The sequence below is a fragment of the Podarcis filfolensis genome (genome assembly GCF_964270895.1).
Source record: "Podarcis filfolensis genome assembly, chromosome: 13".
NCBI classification, from domain to species: domain Eukaryota; kingdom Metazoa; phylum Chordata; class Lepidosauria; order Squamata; family Lacertidae; genus Podarcis; species Podarcis filfolensis.
This window is the reverse complement of record NC_139615.1, coordinates 50,499,729-50,521,058: the sequence shown is the minus strand read 5'-3', so window position 1 is coordinate 50,521,058 and position 21,330 is coordinate 50,499,729. Positions and strand designations below refer to the sequence as shown.

Genomic DNA, 21,330 nt, shown 5'->3' with positions numbered 1-21,330 from the left:
GTAGCATCCCTCTATCCAGTAACGCTTGGTGTGCTGAAACCACAGGCCATGTGCCCCACCCCTCACTGATGTTGCATTAGTGTTCAGCAAGGACTGCCCAGGCATGGGAAACAGCTCTGGTCATAGAAATTGTTGCCAGCCATATTGGCAGGCTATAGGGTCCATATGTGTTTCCCTATACAAAGTATGGGTGCAATTGTGGACGAGGCTGGCTAGGACCACTCACGGCTCAGAAAAGACTGGCGCAGTAGGCCAAACTATGTATTATGCTGAGAGGTCCACAGTTGGTCTTCATTCCCTCCTCCCTACACAAACGCAGCTGTGGTGGATGGTGCTAATTTGATTGGGGTTTAGCTTAGAAATGAGGCAAAACGTACTTGCAATTTTGCCAGTCATTTGTAAGTGGCAAAATTTGGGAAGCTATTTTAGCAGAGCTTTTAAGGCGGTTAACTTTTCGGAGGTGGGGAGACTAATTTACCACTGGTGGCCTTGCTCTTGGTGTCTGCCGCGTGTGCCTGGTGCAATGACACCATGTTGCACAGTTCCCAAGAGACTTCTGGAGGGAAAATGGCAGTGCTTTTTTATTTCTGTCTGGGGGTACTCAAGGGTACTCAGTACTGGCACCTCCCCCCCTCAACGTTAAAAGCGTGGCACTTACTGTAACAACTTCATGGTGAGTGCCAGCACATTTTTTCCCTTGAAATAAAGCTCTGGGGGCCAAAGGAGGTAGTTTCAGATGAACTTTTCCCTACACCCAAATTCAAAAGCTCTCCTCTCAGAAGACTTCCTTTTTCTACTATGGAGCAGTCAGCAGCTTTGAAGGATTGATTTAAATCAGGGGTCAGCAAACTTTTTCAGCAGGGGGCCGGTCCACTGTCCCTCAGACCTTGTGGTGGGCTGGACTATATTTTTGGGGGAAAAGACGAACGAATTCCTATGCCCCACAAATAACCCAGAGATGCATTTTAAATAAAAGCACACATTCTACTCATGTAAAAACAAGCTGATTCCTGGACCGTCTGCGGGCCGGATTTAGAAGGTGATTGGGCCGGATCTGGCCCCCGGGCTTTAGTTTTGCCTACCCATGATTTAAATGCTGGAAAATGGCATGATGGCACAGAGGACAAAGTGGATAACTTCTAACTTCGGGGGGGGGGGCTTGCCACTCCCACAATTAAATTTAGTATATCTTCATGTTCCTATGGCTTCATTTCGTTTGTTTAAAAGTTGGAAGATTAATTATTGGTTTCTCTGCATAATTTGTGTGATGGCTATAATGATCCTGTTTAGAGCATTTTGTTTGTAAACCTCTTAGAGTTTTTCTGTTGAGTGAGCAGTATATAAATTTTGATAATAATAATTTATTATATATATGCCGCCCATCTGACAGGGTTGCCCCGGCTGCTCTGGGTGACTTCCAACAAATTAAAAACATTAAGCACAGTAGAACATCAAACAGTGAAAGCTTCCCGATACAGGGCTGCCTTCTGATGTCTTCTAAAAGTCAAATAGTGGTTCATTTCCTTGACATCTGACAGGATGGTGTTCCACAGGGAGGGTGCTACTACCAAGAAGGCCCTCTGCCTGGTCCCCTGTAACCTTGCCTCTTACAATGAGGGAACCACAATAAGGCCCTGGTTCTCAGTGTATCAAATACATTAAAAGAATCACCACCATCTTCTCATTCAGGAAAAAATGACACACTAATGAAAAATTCCACATTATTTAATTACGGGGATTGCAGTACCACAGCAGCATGTGTCACTAATTCAGCTTGGGACCAGAATACTTGATGGAAAGTCTTTCCATATACCAACCTGCCCTAATCTTACGTTCTGCTGGGGAGGCACCATACCTTCTATGCTTATGTGCCAATGAAGGCAAGACTTCTCTTTCATTGTTATATTAATTTATTTGAGAGAAATGCTGATATTCTCCATAACCTTATCAGATTAATATTTATTAATTTATGGCATTATGATGATGTGTTATTGGTATCACTGGGAAACCTTCAAAAAACCGCAGCTAAGTTACTCCTTACAGGCATTCAATTATTATTTTAAAATCAAATCACAATATAAGAGAGCATGCAAAGTACTACCAGCTAAATAAAACAGTTCAAAATGCATGAAATAAACCTGTCTGTCTATTAGTGGGATTTATGAAGAGAATTCCAGAAACTTAATACTCTCCAAGGATGAAATCTTTCCATTTTGTCTTTTCCCTTACAGTCTATACTTGCATTTTTTTTTTCTTGCTTCATTTCAAACTATGTAGACAAGCTGGATTATGTGTTCCAAAGGATTAATATAAAGCTGTTCTATAATGGAGGGGATTAGACTGCACTTTCCTGTACTCTGCTCTGTGTAATTTAAACAAAAGGAAACCTTGTAAAGATTGTGCTGCCAGCCATACATTCAAACATATTAGCAACAGATTTTGGCTAGCCCTTCCCGCACACCAGATGAGCCTGTGTGCTCATTTCTACTCTTTGAGTCATTCCAGATAACCCCAAATCTCCTGGTCGCCCTGATTTTGTACTAGATTTGTCAGTGCCAAAGAGTTCTTTGAAAAACACACTGTGCACCAAGCAAGGGTGGAACTACAGTGGTTCCTTGGTTCTCAAACTTAATCCGTTCTGGAAGTCTGTTCCAAAACCAAAGCGTTCCAAAACCAAGGCGTGCTTTCCCATAGAAAATAATGCAAAACGGATTAATCCGTTCCAGACTTTTAAAAACAACCCCTAAAACAGCAATTTAACATGAATTTTACTATCTAAAGAGACCATTGATCCATAAAATAAAAGCAATAATCAAGGTACTGTACTATAAAATAAATAAAACAGTATTGTAGATGATAAAAATTAAAATTACTTTTTTTCTTACCTGCACTGACGATAGTCATTATTTGGATGGGGGGCTTTTTTTATCCATTTCTGCAGTCATACAATCAATCAATCAATCAATCAATCAGTAGCTGAACTGGGATCCACACAGTCCCAAAAACAAATTAACTGAAAAAGCCTCAAAACAAAAAAAGCAAAATAACTAGCAAAAACAAAAGCACCAAATATAAGCTCCAAATATCACCTTAGAACACCGAGGTACCTCTGTATGTGTCAGAGGGAATGTGCAGCAAAGAAATGGCAGGTGGGGGTGCTTCTGTGACTGATCTGCTCTGTAGATCAGCTGTCCCACCATCTCTTGATGCCCAGAGAAGAGAAAGAATGGGTTAAGCACACACACTTGCTGGTTCTCTGCTACTCCTTACCCGCTCCTGGTATTTTGCAAGGGGAGCTGTGGGTGCCCAAGTCCCAGGGAAGGATGAAAAACAATGCAGAAACAAAAGGCAACAAACAACAACAGAAGCTCAGTACATTTAAAGTTACGTGACATTTAACAGTATTAAAAAAATGAAAAAGTATCTATTGCTTAACCATCTGAGTGCCTTTTCTCTCACTGGTCCAGAGAATTTGGCAAGGTTGGAACAAGCTTATGCCTCTTCCTGAAAAGTTGGATAGAATCCTGACTGCATGCTCTTACTAATAATACTTTTTGTTTTGTGTTACAGAAAGAGGGTCAAAGGAGCACCTTGATCTCACTGAATTAATAGGAGTCCCACTGCCACCGTCTGTCTCCTTCATTACCGGTTATGGAGGGTTTCCTGCATACAGTTTTGGGCCAGAGGCTAACATTGGCCGCCTGACAAGGACTCTGATACCTCAACCCTTCTACAGAGATTTTGCTATCGCCATCACCGTCAAACCAAACAGCGACCGTGGAGGTGTCTTGTTCGCTGTAACGGATGCCTTTCAGAAGACAATTTATTTGGGAGTCAGACTATCGCCTGTGGATGACAGCACCCAGAGAATAATTATGTACTACACTGAACCAGGTTCCCACATATCCCGAGAAGCTGCTTCATTTAAAGTCCCAGTGATGACCAACAAATGGAATCGCTTTACAATAGCTGTCCAGGGCAATGACATTGCACTGTTTATGGACTGCGAGGAATATCACAGGGTGCAGTTTCAGAGATCGGATCAGCCCTTGCTCTTTGAATCGAGCTCAGGAATATTTGTTGGCAACGCTGGAGCGACAGGACTGGAAAGATTCACCGTAAGTACACCATGTAGTAAATGTGTGGATTATTCTGCAGCTAGTCTATCACAGCAGTTCTACAGGAAAGAGGTTTGGTCCATGGCTCTCAGAGCCAGCCCAAGATATGCCCAAGGAAAAGGGCAAGATGGCGGCACCACCACCCCATTCCACGTACAGAAGCTGACTGTGCTGGCACTGGTATTGGGACAGCTTCATCCGCTGCACCAATAGGCAGCAAGCCAGCTTGGCACACAGAGCTCTGCCTGTTCCCTGTCCCTCAGCATCCGCTGCCCCAGCCAGTTGTCTCATTCCGCCTAATGGTAGGGCTGGACCTGATGGTTCTTGAGACAAGGAGAATTAATACTGGCACCTGGAAGGCAAACTCTTAGTTACTAAGGGTGATTATGTGGGGGAGAGAATCCTAGCAGGGGATGGAGGGTCTGCATTTTTAAGTGAACTGACCCAATCTCCACATACCATTCTGATAGAGGGATCAGAAGACAATTATCCCTTCTGTTTCACACTTCCCTGAACTTTGCTCAAAAACACACCCAAATGCATTTTAAAATGGTGTTTTATATATATATATATATAATATGTTTAGAAAGGCATATACTGAGATTAAAATATTTTATGATAAAATAAGTATTTTCAAAATTTCATATGGACTTTTATTTTTTTAAAAACAGTTGCACATTAGTGAAGAAATGAGATGGAACTTAATTATGACATGCACTGGAAATAGGTTATTCCTATCCATAGCAACTGGTATTCAGAAGCAGTTCATAGCCTTCATGACTAGTAGTCACTGACAGCTTTATCCTCCACAATTGTATCTAATCCCCAAGTTGGCAGCCCTCACTACATCTTGTGGTAGCAAATTCCATTGTTTAACCATGTGCTGTGTGAAGAAATACTCCCTTTTGTCTGTCCCAAATCTTCTAGGATTCAGCTTTATTGGGTGACTCTTGAGTGTTGTGTGAAAAGAGAAAAACTTCTCTATTTTCTCCACACTGTGCATAGTTTTATGGACCTCTGTCATGTTCCCTTTTACTCCCGCCCACAATAGTGTCCAAAATGTTAAGATTTGCTCCAGTTCCTTGACAAGGTTGCTTGTCTTTTTCTGCACCTTTGCGTGGACAGGCGGAGTCCCCAGATCCCGAGCGGCCCCCTCCCCGTCATGTGGAATAACGACTCAAGACAACGTGCTATGGGATTAAATTGGCCACAACTTTATTAAATTTCAAATGTGGGTAGACCTTGGCTCAGGCATTGGGCGTTCTCCCTCCCCAGTCCCCAGCCGGGGACCTAGGGAGCATCAGGGTTATCCAGTGTGTGTGTGGGGGGGATGGGCCGGCTCTGGAGAACATATGTTGAAGCAGAGAGATAGCCGCCCCCGTTACGCCGCCGCCGCAGGGGAGAGCAATGACGACCTTTCGGCGTACGGTCAAAGCCTCCCTTCAGAAACCCCTTTAACGGGGAACCCTGGTATCTATCGCCGCCGCAAAGAGGAAGATGGACAAATCCTTGGCAACGCTTCTCCCAGGTGGGATTGGACAGCTGACTGGGGTAGGCGGAGACCTCCAGGTATCCCACCTGAGGGAAGGCAAAGCCAAGCCTATGCTGATGGAGCCGCTCCAGATCCAGGGGCTGCACGCGTCCACGCAAAGGGCGCCCCCCGTTTTATGCGGGGAGCGGTCATTCCCAGCTCTGCAATATCCTTTTTGAGGTCTGGGGACCAGAACAGAACACAAAGATGCCAACAGGATTTTCTAGGCTCAGTGCATGTATGTCTGGATTGAGTCTTCTGTTCCACTCAAAAAAGAGGACATGAATTTGCATATACTCATATGCGATTTTGTGTCCTTGACGAGGAAAAAACCCAGGTGAGGACCTCAAATACGGGCTGCTTAAATGTCCTGGGCATGGACCTGAGGGAAACCTTCTTGCTCCCTCAGCTGCACCCCCTGGCCCAGCCCACATCCAAACCTGTGTTAGGATTCTTGCTTCGTGTTTGCAGTCATGAGATTGTTGTCTATCATATGACGGTGTATGTTTTCATTCCACAGTGTGGGAAGTGAAGAAGACAGGATGTTTTGTGTTACTGTGTTCTGTGAAGTGGGACAATTGTCCCTTGTTCTCTTTCTCTTTGCTGTCTGATGAGAAAGAGGAAGGAGCTAAGTCAGAATGCTCCGAGTGTATTATATGTAAATAAAGTAGATTAGTCAAAATGCTGTACTACTGAGTTCTGTTACACGAACTGCCAATACTCTGTAGGTTCGTCAGCGTGTTAATGCCTTTTGGTATCAGTCGCTGTGATGTTCGGGCTGAAGAAAGCTTTTGAAGCTCCCAAACAACCAACCAGGAGAGAGAGAACTTGCCAGTCGGGCATGTGTCTCTACCAAGGTCCTACACGAGAGTAGGACAATCCTAACAACCTGCACCCCCATTTGCCAATCCTGGGTGCAGGTTTGGATCCAGCTCCTGATAGGCGGTGCAAGCTTATGCCCCCGCCACCCACCCGGACTGGGCAGTGATCCTGAGCCACCTTCACTGGGGCCTTGAAGGAGTTTCTGCCATCCCTCAATGTCGCCGTAGTGAGAGGGTGAGCAGACTTGTCCTACAAGGAAATTGCAAAATAATGAGGGAAATAAGACCCACAATGTTTTCATTCCCCCCCCCCAGATTAAATTCTATACTTAGGAAGTATGGCGCACTAAGGACAGAAAATAAACATGAAATACTGTTCATAAGTGAAGAGAGAAGAGGTACTATAGGCAAATTCTATGATTTCAGATACAGAATAGTAGCTTCATGAGAAAATGGGAAGGGAAATTGGCTCTGAAATTAGAACAGATTTGTTGAAACAGTTATGGATTTATAGACCATCTAGGATGGTATCAGCTGGTAAATTAAACTGATATATTAAATTAAACTGATATATTAAAACAGGACAAGGTTGGAAATGTGTGGTAAGAAGAGCAGATTTTATCCATGCAGGTTGAGAGTTCCCAATTCTTCCATACTTTTGGAATACAGAACATAATGCCATCCTGGAAATAGTAGGTTATAAAAATTTAAAAAATCCTTCCAGTAGCACCTTAGACACCACCTAAGTTTGTTATTGGTACGAGCTTTCGTGTGCATGCACACTTCTTCAGAGCATGCACATGAAAGCTCATACCAATAACAAACTTAGGTGGTCTCTAAGGTGCTACTGGAAGGATTTTTTTTTATTTTTGGTTCGACTACTGCAGACCAACATGGCTACCTACCTATAACTAGAATTGTAGGTTATGTTACAGTGCTTTTTGTGTGTGACAGTACTCACAGGTACATTTCTAGAATTTTAAACCGCAGGTGAAATTCTTCTTCTTCTTCTTATTTATTTGTAGGGTGTGTTTGCTGATTGCCCATTCACAAAATACTTCCCTGTATACTCAAAGTTGAACTAACCTTTCCCCCTGCCTTTTAAAAAAATGTGCAGGGGGGCATTCAACATACAGCGTAAGATGACTCATAGAGTGGTTGTGAGGATAAAATGGATAGGGGGAACTATATTTGCCACTCCAAGCTCCCTAAAAACGTTGGGATACAAATCAGTCGATCATTTGAATCATTTGAATACATGTGAAAAGGTACGTGGAAGTGGAGGCGTAGGAAGGTCAGGTGGTACCCGGTGCAAAAAAATTCTTGTCACCCCCCCCCATTGATTTTTTATTTTTATTTTGCCTGCAAAAATAGTTTTACGTTATTTCATATTTTCTTACAAAGGAATGTGGATTATGGGCCTCTGATAACAAGGAGGCGACTGTGGACAGATACTTAAATCTACAGGATGGGTTGTGTTTTGGCTCCACTGAATTGAAATTTCAGCCTTCACGACATAGAAAAACGGCCAAGTAAACAGTTGTTTTCGTGGAGGAGGGTCAAGATATTAACTGATATGAATGAAATTTCAGATACAGCTATATAATCCCTAGTGTAGTAAGATAAGACTTTGGAGCAGGCATTAAAAAAAAAAGTTTTTTATGAACCGCCCCAGTAGGGCAGTAATTGTTCCTTTTTGACACCCCCCTCCATGATGTAACCTGGGGCGGACCACCCCCCCCCCTTCCTATGCCCCTGCATGTAAGTGCATTTAGGTGCATGTTAGTGCACTTGGTTCTCTCCTTTGCCTTCCTTACCTCCCTTTGACAGATTCTCAGTTGTACAAGCTCCTCCGAGTTGTTACTTCCAAAAGCACATGTGCGCCAAAGGCGCTCTGGACTGCCGCGCTATTTTAATACGCTGCCCTGAATTCCTTGAAGGAAGGGCAGCGTGGCGTTTGCCCTCCTAGGTGTGTGACATCATACTGGGTTCATACGGAAAGGGTTAACTAATTGTAAAATGACTAACTACAGTGGTACCTCGGGTTAAGTACTTAATTCGTTCTGGAGGTCCATTCTTAACCTGAAACTGTTTTTAACCTGAAGCACCACTTTAGCTAATGGGGCCTCCTGCTGCTGCTGCACCGCCGGAGCACGATTTCTCTTCTCATCCTGAAGCAAAGTTCTTAACCCGAGGTACTATTTCTGGGTGAGCGGAGTCTGTAACCTGAAGCATATGTAACCCGAGGTACCACTGTAATGGGAACCCAAGGAGCGGAGTTAACTGTGTATAAGGTTTTAAGCACAGAGGGGTTTTTTGGAGGAGTTAGAGTTAGGGTGGTTGAGAAGACAGTCTGGGGTTAGAAGAGTTACAGATAGGTAGCCGTGTTGGTCTGCCATAGTCAAAACAAAACAAAAATTTTTTCCTTCCAGTAGCACCTTAAAGACCAACTAAGTTAGTTCTTGGTATGAGCTTTCGTGTGCATGCACACTTCTTCAGATACATGGGGTTAGAAGAGACAGAGAAGATAAGTCTGTGGGTTGGCTAGTCTGGTGGGAGAGAGGGAGAGAATCTGTTAAGAGGAGTCAGTCAAACAGTTGAGATAATCAGTCAGAAGGTATTAGGAAGGTATAGGCTGGTAAAGAAACTAAAGTTAAGATACAGTGGTACCTCACGTTACATACACTTCAGGTTACAGATTCCGCTAACCCAGAAATAGTGCTTCAGGTTAAGAACTTTGCTTCAGGATGAGAACAGAAATCGTGCTGTGGCGGCGCGGCGGCAGCAGGAGGCCCCATTAGCTAAAGTGGTGCTTCAGGTTAAGAACAGTTTCAGGTTAAGAATGGACCTCCGGAACGAATTAAGTACTTAACCTGAGGTACCACTGTACTGACAGGAATATTATCTGAGAAACCATAAACTTGTCAATGTTTGTAAAATAAACTTCTTGGGCTTTTTTGGTTCACTTTTAACCACTGTCTGGACTCAGTGTTTTACCTGAGAGTAACGGGTTGGTGGCAGCGGGGAAGCGAGCACAGTGGTGGCACAGGGATCAATAGACCGTTAAACGTCTGGAGACCCTGTGTGATCGCCACAAGCAGGATTGGAGTTCAGTAGAGGCAGTACACTGCAGAATACCAGTTGCTGGAAACCGCAGGATGAGCAGCTGCTGTTGTGCTCAGGTCTTGCTTGTGGCCTTCCTGTGGGCACCTGGTTGGCCACTGTGAGAACAGGATGCTGGACTAGATGGGCCACTGGCCAGATTCAACAGGGCCGCCTTGCATTCTTAATTTAATCTCTCTCTTTCTCATGACAGCCTTAGATTCCCCATCCTTTTCTTTCATTGCCCACAGTCCTTTATGTCGCAGTTAATTCATCTACATTTGTTCTTTTCAAAGACAGCAGCCACCACCCAAAGTGTCCCATGCTCTTGGTGGAATTCGTTATACAGAACGTCCCCTTGATTGGCTCTTCTGCTTCCTTTCAGGGCTCCATCCAGCAGCTCACAATCAAACCGGATCCAAGAGCTACCGAGGACCAGTGTGAGGATGATGACCCATATGTGAGTACTTCCCTGCACACACTTTCTGCAGTTACAACAAGGACTGGACGCTTGGTTTTGATACAGCTGTTTCCACAACAAAAGCAGGAGTCCTCGCTTTTTATTAAAAGTTGCTTACAGCTCCCAGTGTGCCCAGCTCTTCAGCTGAGGGCCACAAACCTTGAATTCCACTCCCCCTGGGTAGGAAAGCAGCTGGGGTGTGTGTGTGTGCCTGTTTTCGCTTCACCAGTTATGGGTGAGATGAAATTGTGCAAGGTCTTGCACACTCATTTTTTGCTGCAACAGGCTAAATTGTTTGATGCATGTTTGGTTTAATGATTCTTTACAAGGGTTATGTTCATTGAGTATGAACTTGGAACTACATGCAGCAACAGCTGACTGCACCAGAGATGGATAGTCTAGGATTTATTCTTCTATCTTACTTAATGAAGTAATTAATGCTTTGAACGTACATGTGTCTGTGCAAATTGCTAAGGCTTATGGAATTCCTCATGTGGGCATGACCTAAATTCTTCATTGTGGCCTGCCTGTTTCGCATAGGCTTCAGGAGAAAGCAGTGGCTACAACAGCATTCAAGAACAGGAGGGTGTCCCTGAGACACAAGAAATCATTCGGCCCTCACAAGCCCCAGTAAGTATTATGATAGTGATTATTTAATAAATTTCTACACTGCCATTCATCCAAGGATCATAGGGCAGTTTACAGTATAAAACCACAAAAATACATGGTATCATAACTTTTTGTTGTTGGCGTCGGTCTGTCTCAGGAGACAATGAGAATTGCGCCTTTGGGGGTGAAGTCAAACCATTGGTGAGTTACAGCACTTGCTGTGGTTGTAGAGACTGATAAGGGAGAGACATGTTTTGCTGCAGCTGGGGCAGATGAAGGCATCCGGCAGTGCTGCTGCAGATGCACCATGGAGTTTCTTTTCTCTGCGCTGCCCCCAGCAGTCATTCCTCCTTCTGTGGATAACAACAACCAAAAGCAACACCGCCATTTAAAGGGCCATAGATTTTTAATTAGCCAATGGCCTGGGAGAAGAGGAATGATTTAGATCTTGTTCAGCTTGATCCATTGGAGCCAACTCCCAGGGGCCAAGGCGTCTTCGCCTGCTCTCCCAACAACATATTTGAGAAGGCCGGGGGCGGGGCAAAGTTGATGAGCATTGCTGCTCAATTGGTGTGCATGCACCGTGTCATGTGAACGATTATGCAGGGCGGAACTTACCTGGGCTCCCCCAATATTTTATTCAAGTAGGCACCCCTGGCTTTATTGTAGCGGCTTCCTATTAATGTGCAAAATAATGTTCTATGCACTGAAAGTCATAGCTGGCAAAGCCAAAATGCTTATGATTATACCAATTTAACTTTAATTCAAAACATCATTTCTGTTGTTTGTGTTGCAAATACGGTTCATGGCCGCCCTGAGACCTCTGGGCATAGGGCAGTATATAAATTCAATAGATAAATAAGTAAATTACATTAAAAAGGTTATTTCTCATTCCCAGAAAGTCCGTCCTCTGTACCTACAAGTAATAGTTCAGGATAGTTAGGGTGTTTCCACTTACAACGGGTTGCTACTGACCGACAACCACTGACCCACCATCCAAATGTTCTAGTGGGTGAAGTTCTCGTTCCAATAACCTTGTAATGGTATGAGAGACAGAATCGCAGCAGAAGGGACACTCAAAACCTGCAGCAGGAAGTTCTTCTATCAGATATTTTGGTTGCAATTTCTGTTTGGACACTATTGTTGCTAATTGGAATGACACCTGGATGCATGCCCTAATTAATGGTGGGTGATGACTTCTTTCCATGTTATACCATTGCTACAATCTGCCCCAATCACCTTGAAATGGAATAGAATACAGGTATGTGGAATCCCACCTCCACCCCCACTGGCAAGTTTTATTACTCTTACCAAGCCATTTTTGCTTCCCTTAAAATTCATCAGTTGTTTTTCGTAGAGCAGGGAGCTCCAGAATTGCATCAGAATTATTTCTTAGGCAAAAATAAAGATAGACTATGTTAGTCTAAAAGTTTATATATACAGAAATGCATTTTGTACACTGTGCTTTTCCTATACAGTAATGTGAATGATTCCATAATGATTAGAATTTTCCTTGTGTCCACTGCCCAACTTATTTATAATAGTTATTTAAAGTAGGGAGTAATATTAATATGAACTCTAATGTGCTCTAATGTGCTAGCATGTAGATTCTAGGCTTCAGGTTTTTTGTATATTGCATCAGGGCATCAAGTTGAATCTTGACGGGTCTCCCTTAAGATACTTCAGAGGGATAAAATACTTTCCCAGCAGATGCAGACACTGAATTAATGCAATACCAAGGACTGAAGCTGAGAGGGGAGGTGATTTCGTGGCTTAAAGACAAGTACTATCCTATATGTAGCCTCTTCACTCGCTCCTTTGGCAACTGTCTTCTGCCCCTCATTCCGCCTCCAGACAAAGAGCAGTTTGCGTGCAGCCCTCGTTACAGCTACACTAAGGCTCTTTGTGTGCAATAATCACCCCATGTTTTACATTGTGTAGATTTTGAAGCCAAACAATCATAAGCCAGAAAGTCTCGTGAAGTGATCCGTTTTTTAAAGCCGTAAGAATTTAATGGGAAAGTCTTTTTTTACTTTGAGGAGGATTCATAGCTTCATTTTTTAAAAAATGGTATGTTAAATACCCATGGACTTAAAAGGGCATGCTAGAGAGAACTTCAGTGCGTTGAATTTCTCAAGATTTATGCTGCCGCTAACAAAACTTAAAACGTTTTTGCCAGCTGTGAAGTGTCTACATGCCAACAAGTCCCTGGATTTATATACTGGCTGCAGAGAATGCTCACTGGATCTCAGTGTGTTCTTCCTTGCCAAATGCCAAAGCAGAGCTCAAGACTGTATATAATAGCCAGCAGAGTCACCCAACAGATGCTTTTGGAAAGTGGATGTTCACACAGGAGCATTGCAAACAACCAAGCAAGCTGTCCAAAGCTGGAAGCATAGAGTGAAGCAAATGAAGGCCCCTACTTTTACACAACCCAGCTGCCAGGCAGATAAAGCTGCTTTTTGGTGCCACTGTTGCCTAGAGCACATTGCAAATGCTCCTGTAACAAACACAATTGCACTATGTTTTTCATACACAGGTGTTTTCAGCTCATAAAAATGTCCGCTTTTTCAGGCAAGGGAAATATCCCTCTAGAAGGAATTGTTCTGCTTGGAGATCGATGGAAGGGACCTGCTGGCCATAGCATTGTTTTGGATTGGGACTGGCTGAACAGGGCAGAGAGCTGATTGGCAGAGAACAGGAGATTGACTGAAATACGTACCTCTCTAAGTTTGAATGGAGGGCTCTGGAGTGTGTGGGAAACAGAAAAGTCTGCGGCTTTAAGAGTTTTGTGTATTTGGAGGAAACTTTTGCACTTTTTGCTTACAATTCCCACTAGTAATTGCGCTAATGAACCAGCCTCCACTGGTATTACTTCTAACTTAGTGGGTGTGTTAGGGACGCGGGTGGCGCTGTGGGTTAAACCACAGAGCCTAGGATTTGCCGATCAGAAGGTCGGTGGTTCAAATCCCCGCGACGGGGTGAGCTCCCGTTGCTTGGTCCCTGCTCCTGCCAACCTAGCAGTTTGAAAGCACGTCAAAGTGCAAGTAGATAAATAGGTACCGCTCCGGCAGGAAGGTAAACGGTGTTTCCGTGTGCTGCTCTGGTTCGCCAGAAGCGGCTTAGTCATGCTGGCCACATGACCCGGAAGCTGTACACCGGCTCCCCCAGCCATTAAAGCAAGATGAGCGCCGCAAGCCCAGAGTCGGTCATGACTGGACCTAATGGTCAGGGGTCCCTTTACCTTTACCTTTAGTTGGTGTGTTAGCTCAACAAAGTTACTTCCATGGGCCAACCACACCCTCTATTTCACACACTCAATTATTATCTAGAAGGTAAGTGATGTTTAGGGGGGGAAATAGCATTGTCATGGATCCAAAAGTACCTTGAAAAAGAACAAAGCACACAGATTTATGCTCTGCCTCTCACAACAATGTGTTTTCCCAGTAATAATATCCAGATAACATTTGCCTTGCGTTCTTGCCTAGCTCCTGACTCAGAATGTATCTGAAGAAACAACAGCTGGACCTGTAGATGCCCCGCCAACCACAGCACCTCATTCTGAAGAGACGGAGTTCTCAGGCCACCATCTCTTAGAAGCAACTTTGGGACCAACTAAAGTCCAAAAACAAGGCACTGTAATTTTAAACTCTTTGCTTGTGTCAGTTTAATTGTAGCGTAGAGTGTTATGATCATTTTAGTTAAACACTACCTTTAAAAAACAACAACCCACAGTTGTTTTCAGCTTAGAATTTGTCCTTTGCTTAATTTTTTTGTATTGTCATTTACTGTCATTTTTTTCAGTGCTCCCCGCCCCCCGCCCCCCAGATGAACCAAATCAACACCATTATGTCATTCCTGACAGATTATGTTTTATTATGCAGTCTCTTGCATATTTTTATGACGCATGCAATTTCTGCCTCCCACCCCCCTTTAGGTTTAACCACTACAGAAATTAGAAAAGAGGAAAGTGAACTTACCACTATGGCTCAGGAAATATTAAAAACAGCACCTGACCCTCCTGATGGTTTTCTGCAAGTTACAGGCAGAGAAAAGGCAAGTATGGTTTCATGCAGGAGTAAGGCTGCAATCCGTCATCCACTTACTTGGGAATCAGACCTGAGGGACTCAGTGGGGCTTACCTCTGAGTAAACATGTTTCGGATTGTGGTCTAAAGTTGTCCTTGGATTTCTTCCTTGGAGGGGCTGGTGTGGGGAATCAGCTGCCCTTCCCACGGAATGCAGCATATGCCAGAGATGTTTCACACTAACAACTTTCTTCCACACAATTGTGCATGAATATACGTAACTCCAAATCAGGGGTGGCTTGTCCTGTTTCACTGCTTGTGGCAAATAGGGAAGTCCTGCCCTGCCCCTGCTGCACCCCCACCCCACCCTCACCAAAGCACCCCTTACTTAGGTTGCACAGTCTCTTTAACGTCATTTATGCCTTAAAGTACAAAAATAAAGTTCACTGTCCAGTTCTAGCCATGTTTATTCAGAAGCAAACCCATTTGTTCCAAATGGGGATGAGTTCCCAATAAATCAGTTTAGGCTCATAGCCATAACTGTATATTTTCTACCTGAAGGGCCAAAAAGGTGAAAAAGGTGAAAGGGGAGAGGAAGGACCACCAGGGCCACCAGGAAAAGCAGGCCTGGATGAAGCAGAACCCGGGACTGTTGGACAACCTGGGCTTCCTGGAAAGCCTGGACTGGATGGTAAACCTGTAAGTATTGCACTCTCACTGAACACTAGATCTGTGCAGAATGTTTTCTGCTTTTGTGAGGCAGCATAATTGGATACAGCCATAAAATGCTAACAAAAATACTCACCTTGATGTGCATTTGCACTGTTTCAAGGTTATTCAACACTCTTTTCTCTTCCCCTGGGTGAGCCAGTGTGGTGTAGTGGTTAAGAGCAGTAGTCTCGTAATCTGGTGAACCGGGTTCGCTTCCCCGCTCCTCCACATGCAGCTGCTGGGTGACCTTGGGCTGGTCACACTTCTCTGAAGTCTCTCAGCCCCACTCACCTCACAGAGTGTTTGTTGTGGGGGAGGAAGGGAAAGGAAAATGTTAGCTGCTTTGAGACTCCTTCGGGTAGTGATAAAGCGGGATATCAAATCCAAACCTTTCTACTTCTTTTTAGCACATTTTTCTTTTCCTGGTCCTAATTTGCTTTGGTCTCATTTGTCCACACAATGTTGTTAAATTCCATTGGCTGCGGCAACCCATGTCATTAAATAATAAACACATAAAAATATGTTTCGTCGTTGTGCATCTGTGATGTCACCACATCAGGCAGAAGATTGTGATGTTGTGAAGAACACTATGCAGATTGCCACAACATGTGGAATTAAAGGGCAGTGAGGGCATTGAGGGGCTGAGGGCAATGAGGACAGGTAAGGAGTGAAATGCTTCTAAGAGGAAGAAGAACAGTACAGTGGAACTTTGGTCGTTGATGCTTCAGAAGTTGAACGTTTCGGCTTTCAAATGCTGACAACCCAGAAGTCAAATAGCTTCTGAGGTGCGTTTCTCCATTTTTCAATGGATTTTGCCAACCGGCAATTGCGCCTCGGTTGTCGAGCGTTTAGGAAGTCAAACAGTCTTCTGGAACAGATTATGTTCCACAACCAAGGTTCCACTGTATTAAATGAATGTGGATGTGAAAAAATTGCAGAAATGGGAAGTCTTTTGGACACTGATTAAAATGGACACAATGTGAGATAAATGATTTTAACTGAACCCTACCAAGCAGTGAGGCGTTTTAATCATCATGCATTAGTTATAGCTAAACTCTTGATTCTAACTCCATTATTAATATTGTTGTTATTATTTTATATCCTACCCTTCATCCCAAAGGAGCCGAGGGTGAATGGGAAAGGTTGGTGCTGAGCAGCAAATTGATTACAGTGATTTGAAGGAAGCAGTAGAGTTCTTTTGGTGACACAATGGTTAGGGAGCTGATACTGACCTCTAGGGCTCATAGTTCGAGACCTGTAGAACCTGAAGGTTCAGTCTGAAATGTTTTTGTTTGGCATTATGCATTTTCATTTAATTGACAGCTCAGTTAAACAAACATGGACCCAGTTTCTCATGGTCATGCTTCAGGAGAAATAAAGAAACCATACTGTGATCCCCTAGTGAACAGACCCAGAGGTCTTCTAGATGATGACCAGCCAGCCTCCCATCACTTACTTGAAGCCCAGGATTTTAAGGGCAAGCCCCAGGCCTGTAAACTGGCTGTAAACTGGGCTGCTCCTGGCTAGCTGGCATCAGCACCATTTGTCCCAGGTGCTGACTCTTCTTGGCACTGCTGCCTCAGTCTCCTTCCCCAGCTGCCAGCTTCCTTTAAATATTGTTGTCTGCCCTCTCTTGTCTAAACTCATTCAGCGTGCGTACGATATAAATCAGCTGTCATTTTCTGAGACTATGATTTTCAGAAGTGAGCTAAAAATGTTTCCTAAAATTCAGTGGCACTTCTCAAGCTGCAAATATCCCTGATGATGGCAGGTCCCAGCCCAGGCCTTCCTGGTCCACTACAAAGCAGGATACATGTGATTTAAAGTCCAGCATGAACCATCAGGAGGGAAAGCCAAGCCCTCCCCTTAAAGCCCCTTCTTTTAAAGCTGCCATACACCCAGATTTTCCCAGACATTACCGGGATTTCAAAGGCAGAATTGACATTTGGGGGGAATTTCCAAAAGGCGGCGCTTTGTCTTGGACCTTAGACAAGTCAATCAAAAAATCACGGGGTTTTTGGCATCAACAACTTTCAGTTTTTACTTTTTGAAATATGGCAGCCCTACCTTCTTTAAAACATCTTCCTGCCACCAGATGGGACAAAAACAGCTAAAATAATAGGTGGTTAAGAGTGGCACTCAAAAAGCCGAACTGGCAATCAAAGTGGTGTTGCTTAAATTGGATACGTTTTTGAGGTTTGCAGTTAGACAAGTAAGGCCATGTCCAAAGGTACGCACACAAGGGGTTGTTCTATTCAGCCGTTTCCTCTCTTGAAGCCCTTCAACCAGCAACAACATAACACAGATTGCCTTCTTGCACACATCTGGCTTCTCTTGAGCACGTTTAGCAAATATACCATCAAAGCAGCACTTTAGACCCATTCCTGGTATGTGTAAGCAGGAAGGAAATGTAGCTACAAAACTTACCCTGACCTGTGCCAACAGCAGCCAAAGCCACTGCTGGGAGCAGCTTCCTAATTTGTTCTGAGGAAGTCCGAGTGGCCAGAGTCATGTTTTGACACTGGCTGCTGCCAGCAGAGCGAGTGAAGGCCACCTTTGATATTGGCTCCTGCTTCAGAATTCTTGGGGCCTGGAGCAGCTCCACCTTCTGCCCACATGTCAGCGCAGTCCGAGCAAACCTGATACATTTTCTCAGGCGGCCGGAGGCAAACACATCTCAGCCTGTTTGTTACTAGGCCTGTTGCCAGACCCCATTTATTTCTTCAGCCGCAACACTAAGCACACCACTCTAAATGTGTGGCAAATCTGTCAGTGGATTATCTCGTTTGTCCAGGACCGGCTCACCCACGGGGCATGGGGAGGCAACTGCCTCAGGGGCAAGATCCAGAGGGACAGCAGATCTTGATGTACATCAGGGGTCAGCAAACTTTTTCAGCAGGGGGCCGGTCCACTGTCCCTCAGACCTTGTGGGGGGCCGGACTATATTTTGAGGGGGGGGAATGAACGTATTCCTATACCCCACAAATAACCCAGAGATGCATTTTAAATAAAAGACACATTCTACTCATGTAAAAACACACTGATTCCTGGACCGTCCATGGGCCAGATTTAGAAGGTGATTGGGCTGCATACGGCCCCCGGGTCTTAGTTTGCCTGCCCATGGTACAGATCTTTAATACTCCCTTGTTCCTGTGTAGATCTTCACTCATCTCTTCTTCCCTGGTGAGGATGGAAGCACCAGTTTGTGGTTCGGTTCAGGTGCCTACTGACAGAACAGAGTTAGCTATTGGGATTTGTAACATGGAATTAGTTAATATGGAATTAGTTAATATGGAATTAGTATACCTGAAGGAGCGTCTCCACCCCCATCGTTCTGCCCGGACGCTGAGGTCCAGCGCCGAGGGCCTTCTGGCGGTTCCCTCATTGCGAGAAGCAAAGCTACAGGGAACAAGGCAGAGGGCCTTCTCGGTAGTGGCGCCCGCCCTGTGGAACGCCCTCCCATCAGATGTCAAAGCGATAAATAACTACCTGACATTCAGAAGACATTTTAAGGCAGCCCTGTTCAGGGAAGTTTTTAATGTGTGATAATTTAGTGTATTTTTGGTTTCTATGGAAGCCGCCCAGAGTGGCTGGGGAAACCCAGCCAGATGGGCGGGGTACAAATAATAAATTATTATTATTATTATTATTATTATTATTATTATTATTAAACTTCCGTCTGCATTTGACTAAAATCAGATACAGTTGTTATGTCTTGCTTTGTTGAGCTGCTTGAATAAAGGACTGGGCATGCTCCAGACTTAGAGGTAACACATGTCAATTCATCACATATTGCTGGGCTGCAAGCCGGAGACAAATTCTGTCAAAGCAGTAGTCCATTTTAAGGGAGAACCAGCAATTGGCGGTAGTTATGTAGGTTTTATAGGTACCAAAAGTGGGGATTGGTGCAGAGAGAGTAGGCAGGAGACAAAGATAGAAAATTATTTTATCAGCACAACAAAGAAGAGGTTATTGTTAATACAACATAAAATGCTAGCCAGTATTGATCGGTTGATTTTAATCTCTTCACACAGGTTTTGTAAAGTTTGTTTCTGTTTCTGTTTCAGGGCATTTCTGGCAAAGATGGGTTACCGGTAAGTAACCTAGATATACGTATGGATGACACTATCCAAGTGCCCAGCATTTGTGTATATAAAACGTAGTGTTTCAGTTTAGTCCAGCATTTGGTTTCCAAGTCCTTCTGTCCAGATGCCCCCAGGAATCCAGTGAGCAGGACAAAGAAAACAAACCTTCCCCCTGTTCACTCCCCAGGAACAGAAAAATTCCAGAGAGAGGCTTTCCCTGAGCAGGGAGTTGCTCTTGTTCATGTATTTACAAATTTACAATTTATTTACGGCTATTAGCCCATAAAATATGTACAAACATAAAAACACAGGGACATAAAAACAGATATATCCGACAACAGGTGAACACCACGATGCAAGGGTGGGTCATTGAGCAGAGCCAAGTGACGGCTTGGGGCCAGGAGAGCTCCAAGGGATGGATCACAGAAAAGGAAAACTGAAGACAAACTCCGACATGCACTCTCATCATAACAGTTCGATTAGTTTTTATGTTGTTGTTGGTTTTTGGTGGTTTTTGAGTGTGAGATAACCGCATTCAGAAATCTCGCCACCTGCAGAGTTACAGAAGGATCTGTATCCTGCAAAAGCAGTGCGGCGTGTGACTCAACAGGCCTGCCAACCAAGTGCAGTAAAGCAGGACCCAGGAATTTAGCCCTGGCTATGCTATGTAGGGGACAGTTGAACATTATATGTGAAAGAGATTCAACAGTTTCCCCGTAACACACACATAGCGGAGACACTTGTTCATGTATAGCAGGCATCGATGAGACATATCCTCCATGAAATTTAACAAATCCCCTTTTAGAGCCACAACACATTGTGACAGCAAATTATTTGAGTGGAAGCTAGGTATTTTCTCTCTCTTTCCTGGCAGCAAAGCATTCTGCTTTTCCCCATATGAGTAAAATGTCAAGCCTTCAGTTAGTTGCTTATTTCAACAATGTATACCACTTAACACAGCAGCTTCCAAGCAGTGTACAGAAAGATGAAACAGATACAGTAAACATGAAATCACTTAAAGCTATAAGATCAGAAAATGCTCCTGGTGGAGATGTGGGCCATGCATCTGAGTCAAGTGGGAGGGGGGCACAAAGACCTTAGTGAGTGGGCAGAAATAAATGCACGAGGCAGCCCGGGATCCAAGCCGTTAAGGGCTTTGTAAATTTGAACGTAGAGGTGTTTAGCTTTATCTGGATCGTGCCCTTCCTTCTATAAATAGCAATTGTGGATATAACTGCTCTGGAAATCCTCGCTTTTATTCTGATACTGTATTTTTCTTAATATTACAAACTTCACTGAAAATTTTTAAAACAATACTGTAATTCAAGATTTCCTATATAGATTATGCAAATGACATATACTATTGGTAGGTGTTGAATGGGCAAGAGTGTATATGTTGTATCTTGTTTTTTAATCAGAAGTCTGTAGCTTGGAAATCCAAATTTTGCCCTCTGTAGATTATACAAACTAAGCAAATGTGCTCATGCTTCCAGTTTTGTATAACTTACTTTGTGTCTGCTACTCATGGGCTGTGCAGACCACTGAAGTCCTATCCCTTACTCACCGGAAAGCCTGTCTTTCCCTTGTGCAGCAGGGGGAGAGGGCCCACCAGCCTCTGGGGCCATTCTGCCGCCATGTTCAACTCCACCTCCTGACGCCTCGCAGCGCTACACACATGATGTCAGGAGTAAGGACGTCATGTTGGGCCCCCTCAGTCTTTTTCGGAAGCTGGTCCCACTTCATAGTGGGAGAGAACTTAGTTCTTGCATTTATTCCTTCTGCTGGAATAATTGCCACTTGACCCATCCTCTCCCAGAAGTGAGTTAGCCGGAAGAGGAGGAGGCAGTTGTAATTTTGGATGTTACA

The 21,330-nt window shown here is 44.1% G+C and overlaps 1 protein-coding gene across 2 annotated transcripts in view; it reads left to right on the top strand.

Moving 5' to 3' along the window:
* Positions 1-21,330, top strand: part of COL15A1 (collagen type XV alpha 1 chain) — a 126,437-nt gene that overhangs the window by 45,679 nt on the left and 59,428 nt on the right. For both annotated transcript variants that reach the window (XM_083582447.1, XM_083582448.1), the window contains exons 3-9: positions 3,571-4,118; positions 9,958-10,032; positions 10,573-10,662; positions 14,130-14,274; positions 14,579-14,697; positions 15,230-15,367; positions 19,447-19,473. In XM_083582447.1, coding sequence (XP_083438573.1) covers positions 3,571-4,118; positions 9,958-10,032; positions 10,573-10,662; positions 14,130-14,274; positions 14,579-14,697; positions 15,230-15,367; positions 19,447-19,473 — 1,142 coding nt within the window. The remainder of the gene's footprint in view (positions 1-3,570; positions 4,119-9,957; positions 10,033-10,572; positions 10,663-14,129; positions 14,275-14,578; positions 14,698-15,229; positions 15,368-19,446; positions 19,474-21,330) is intronic.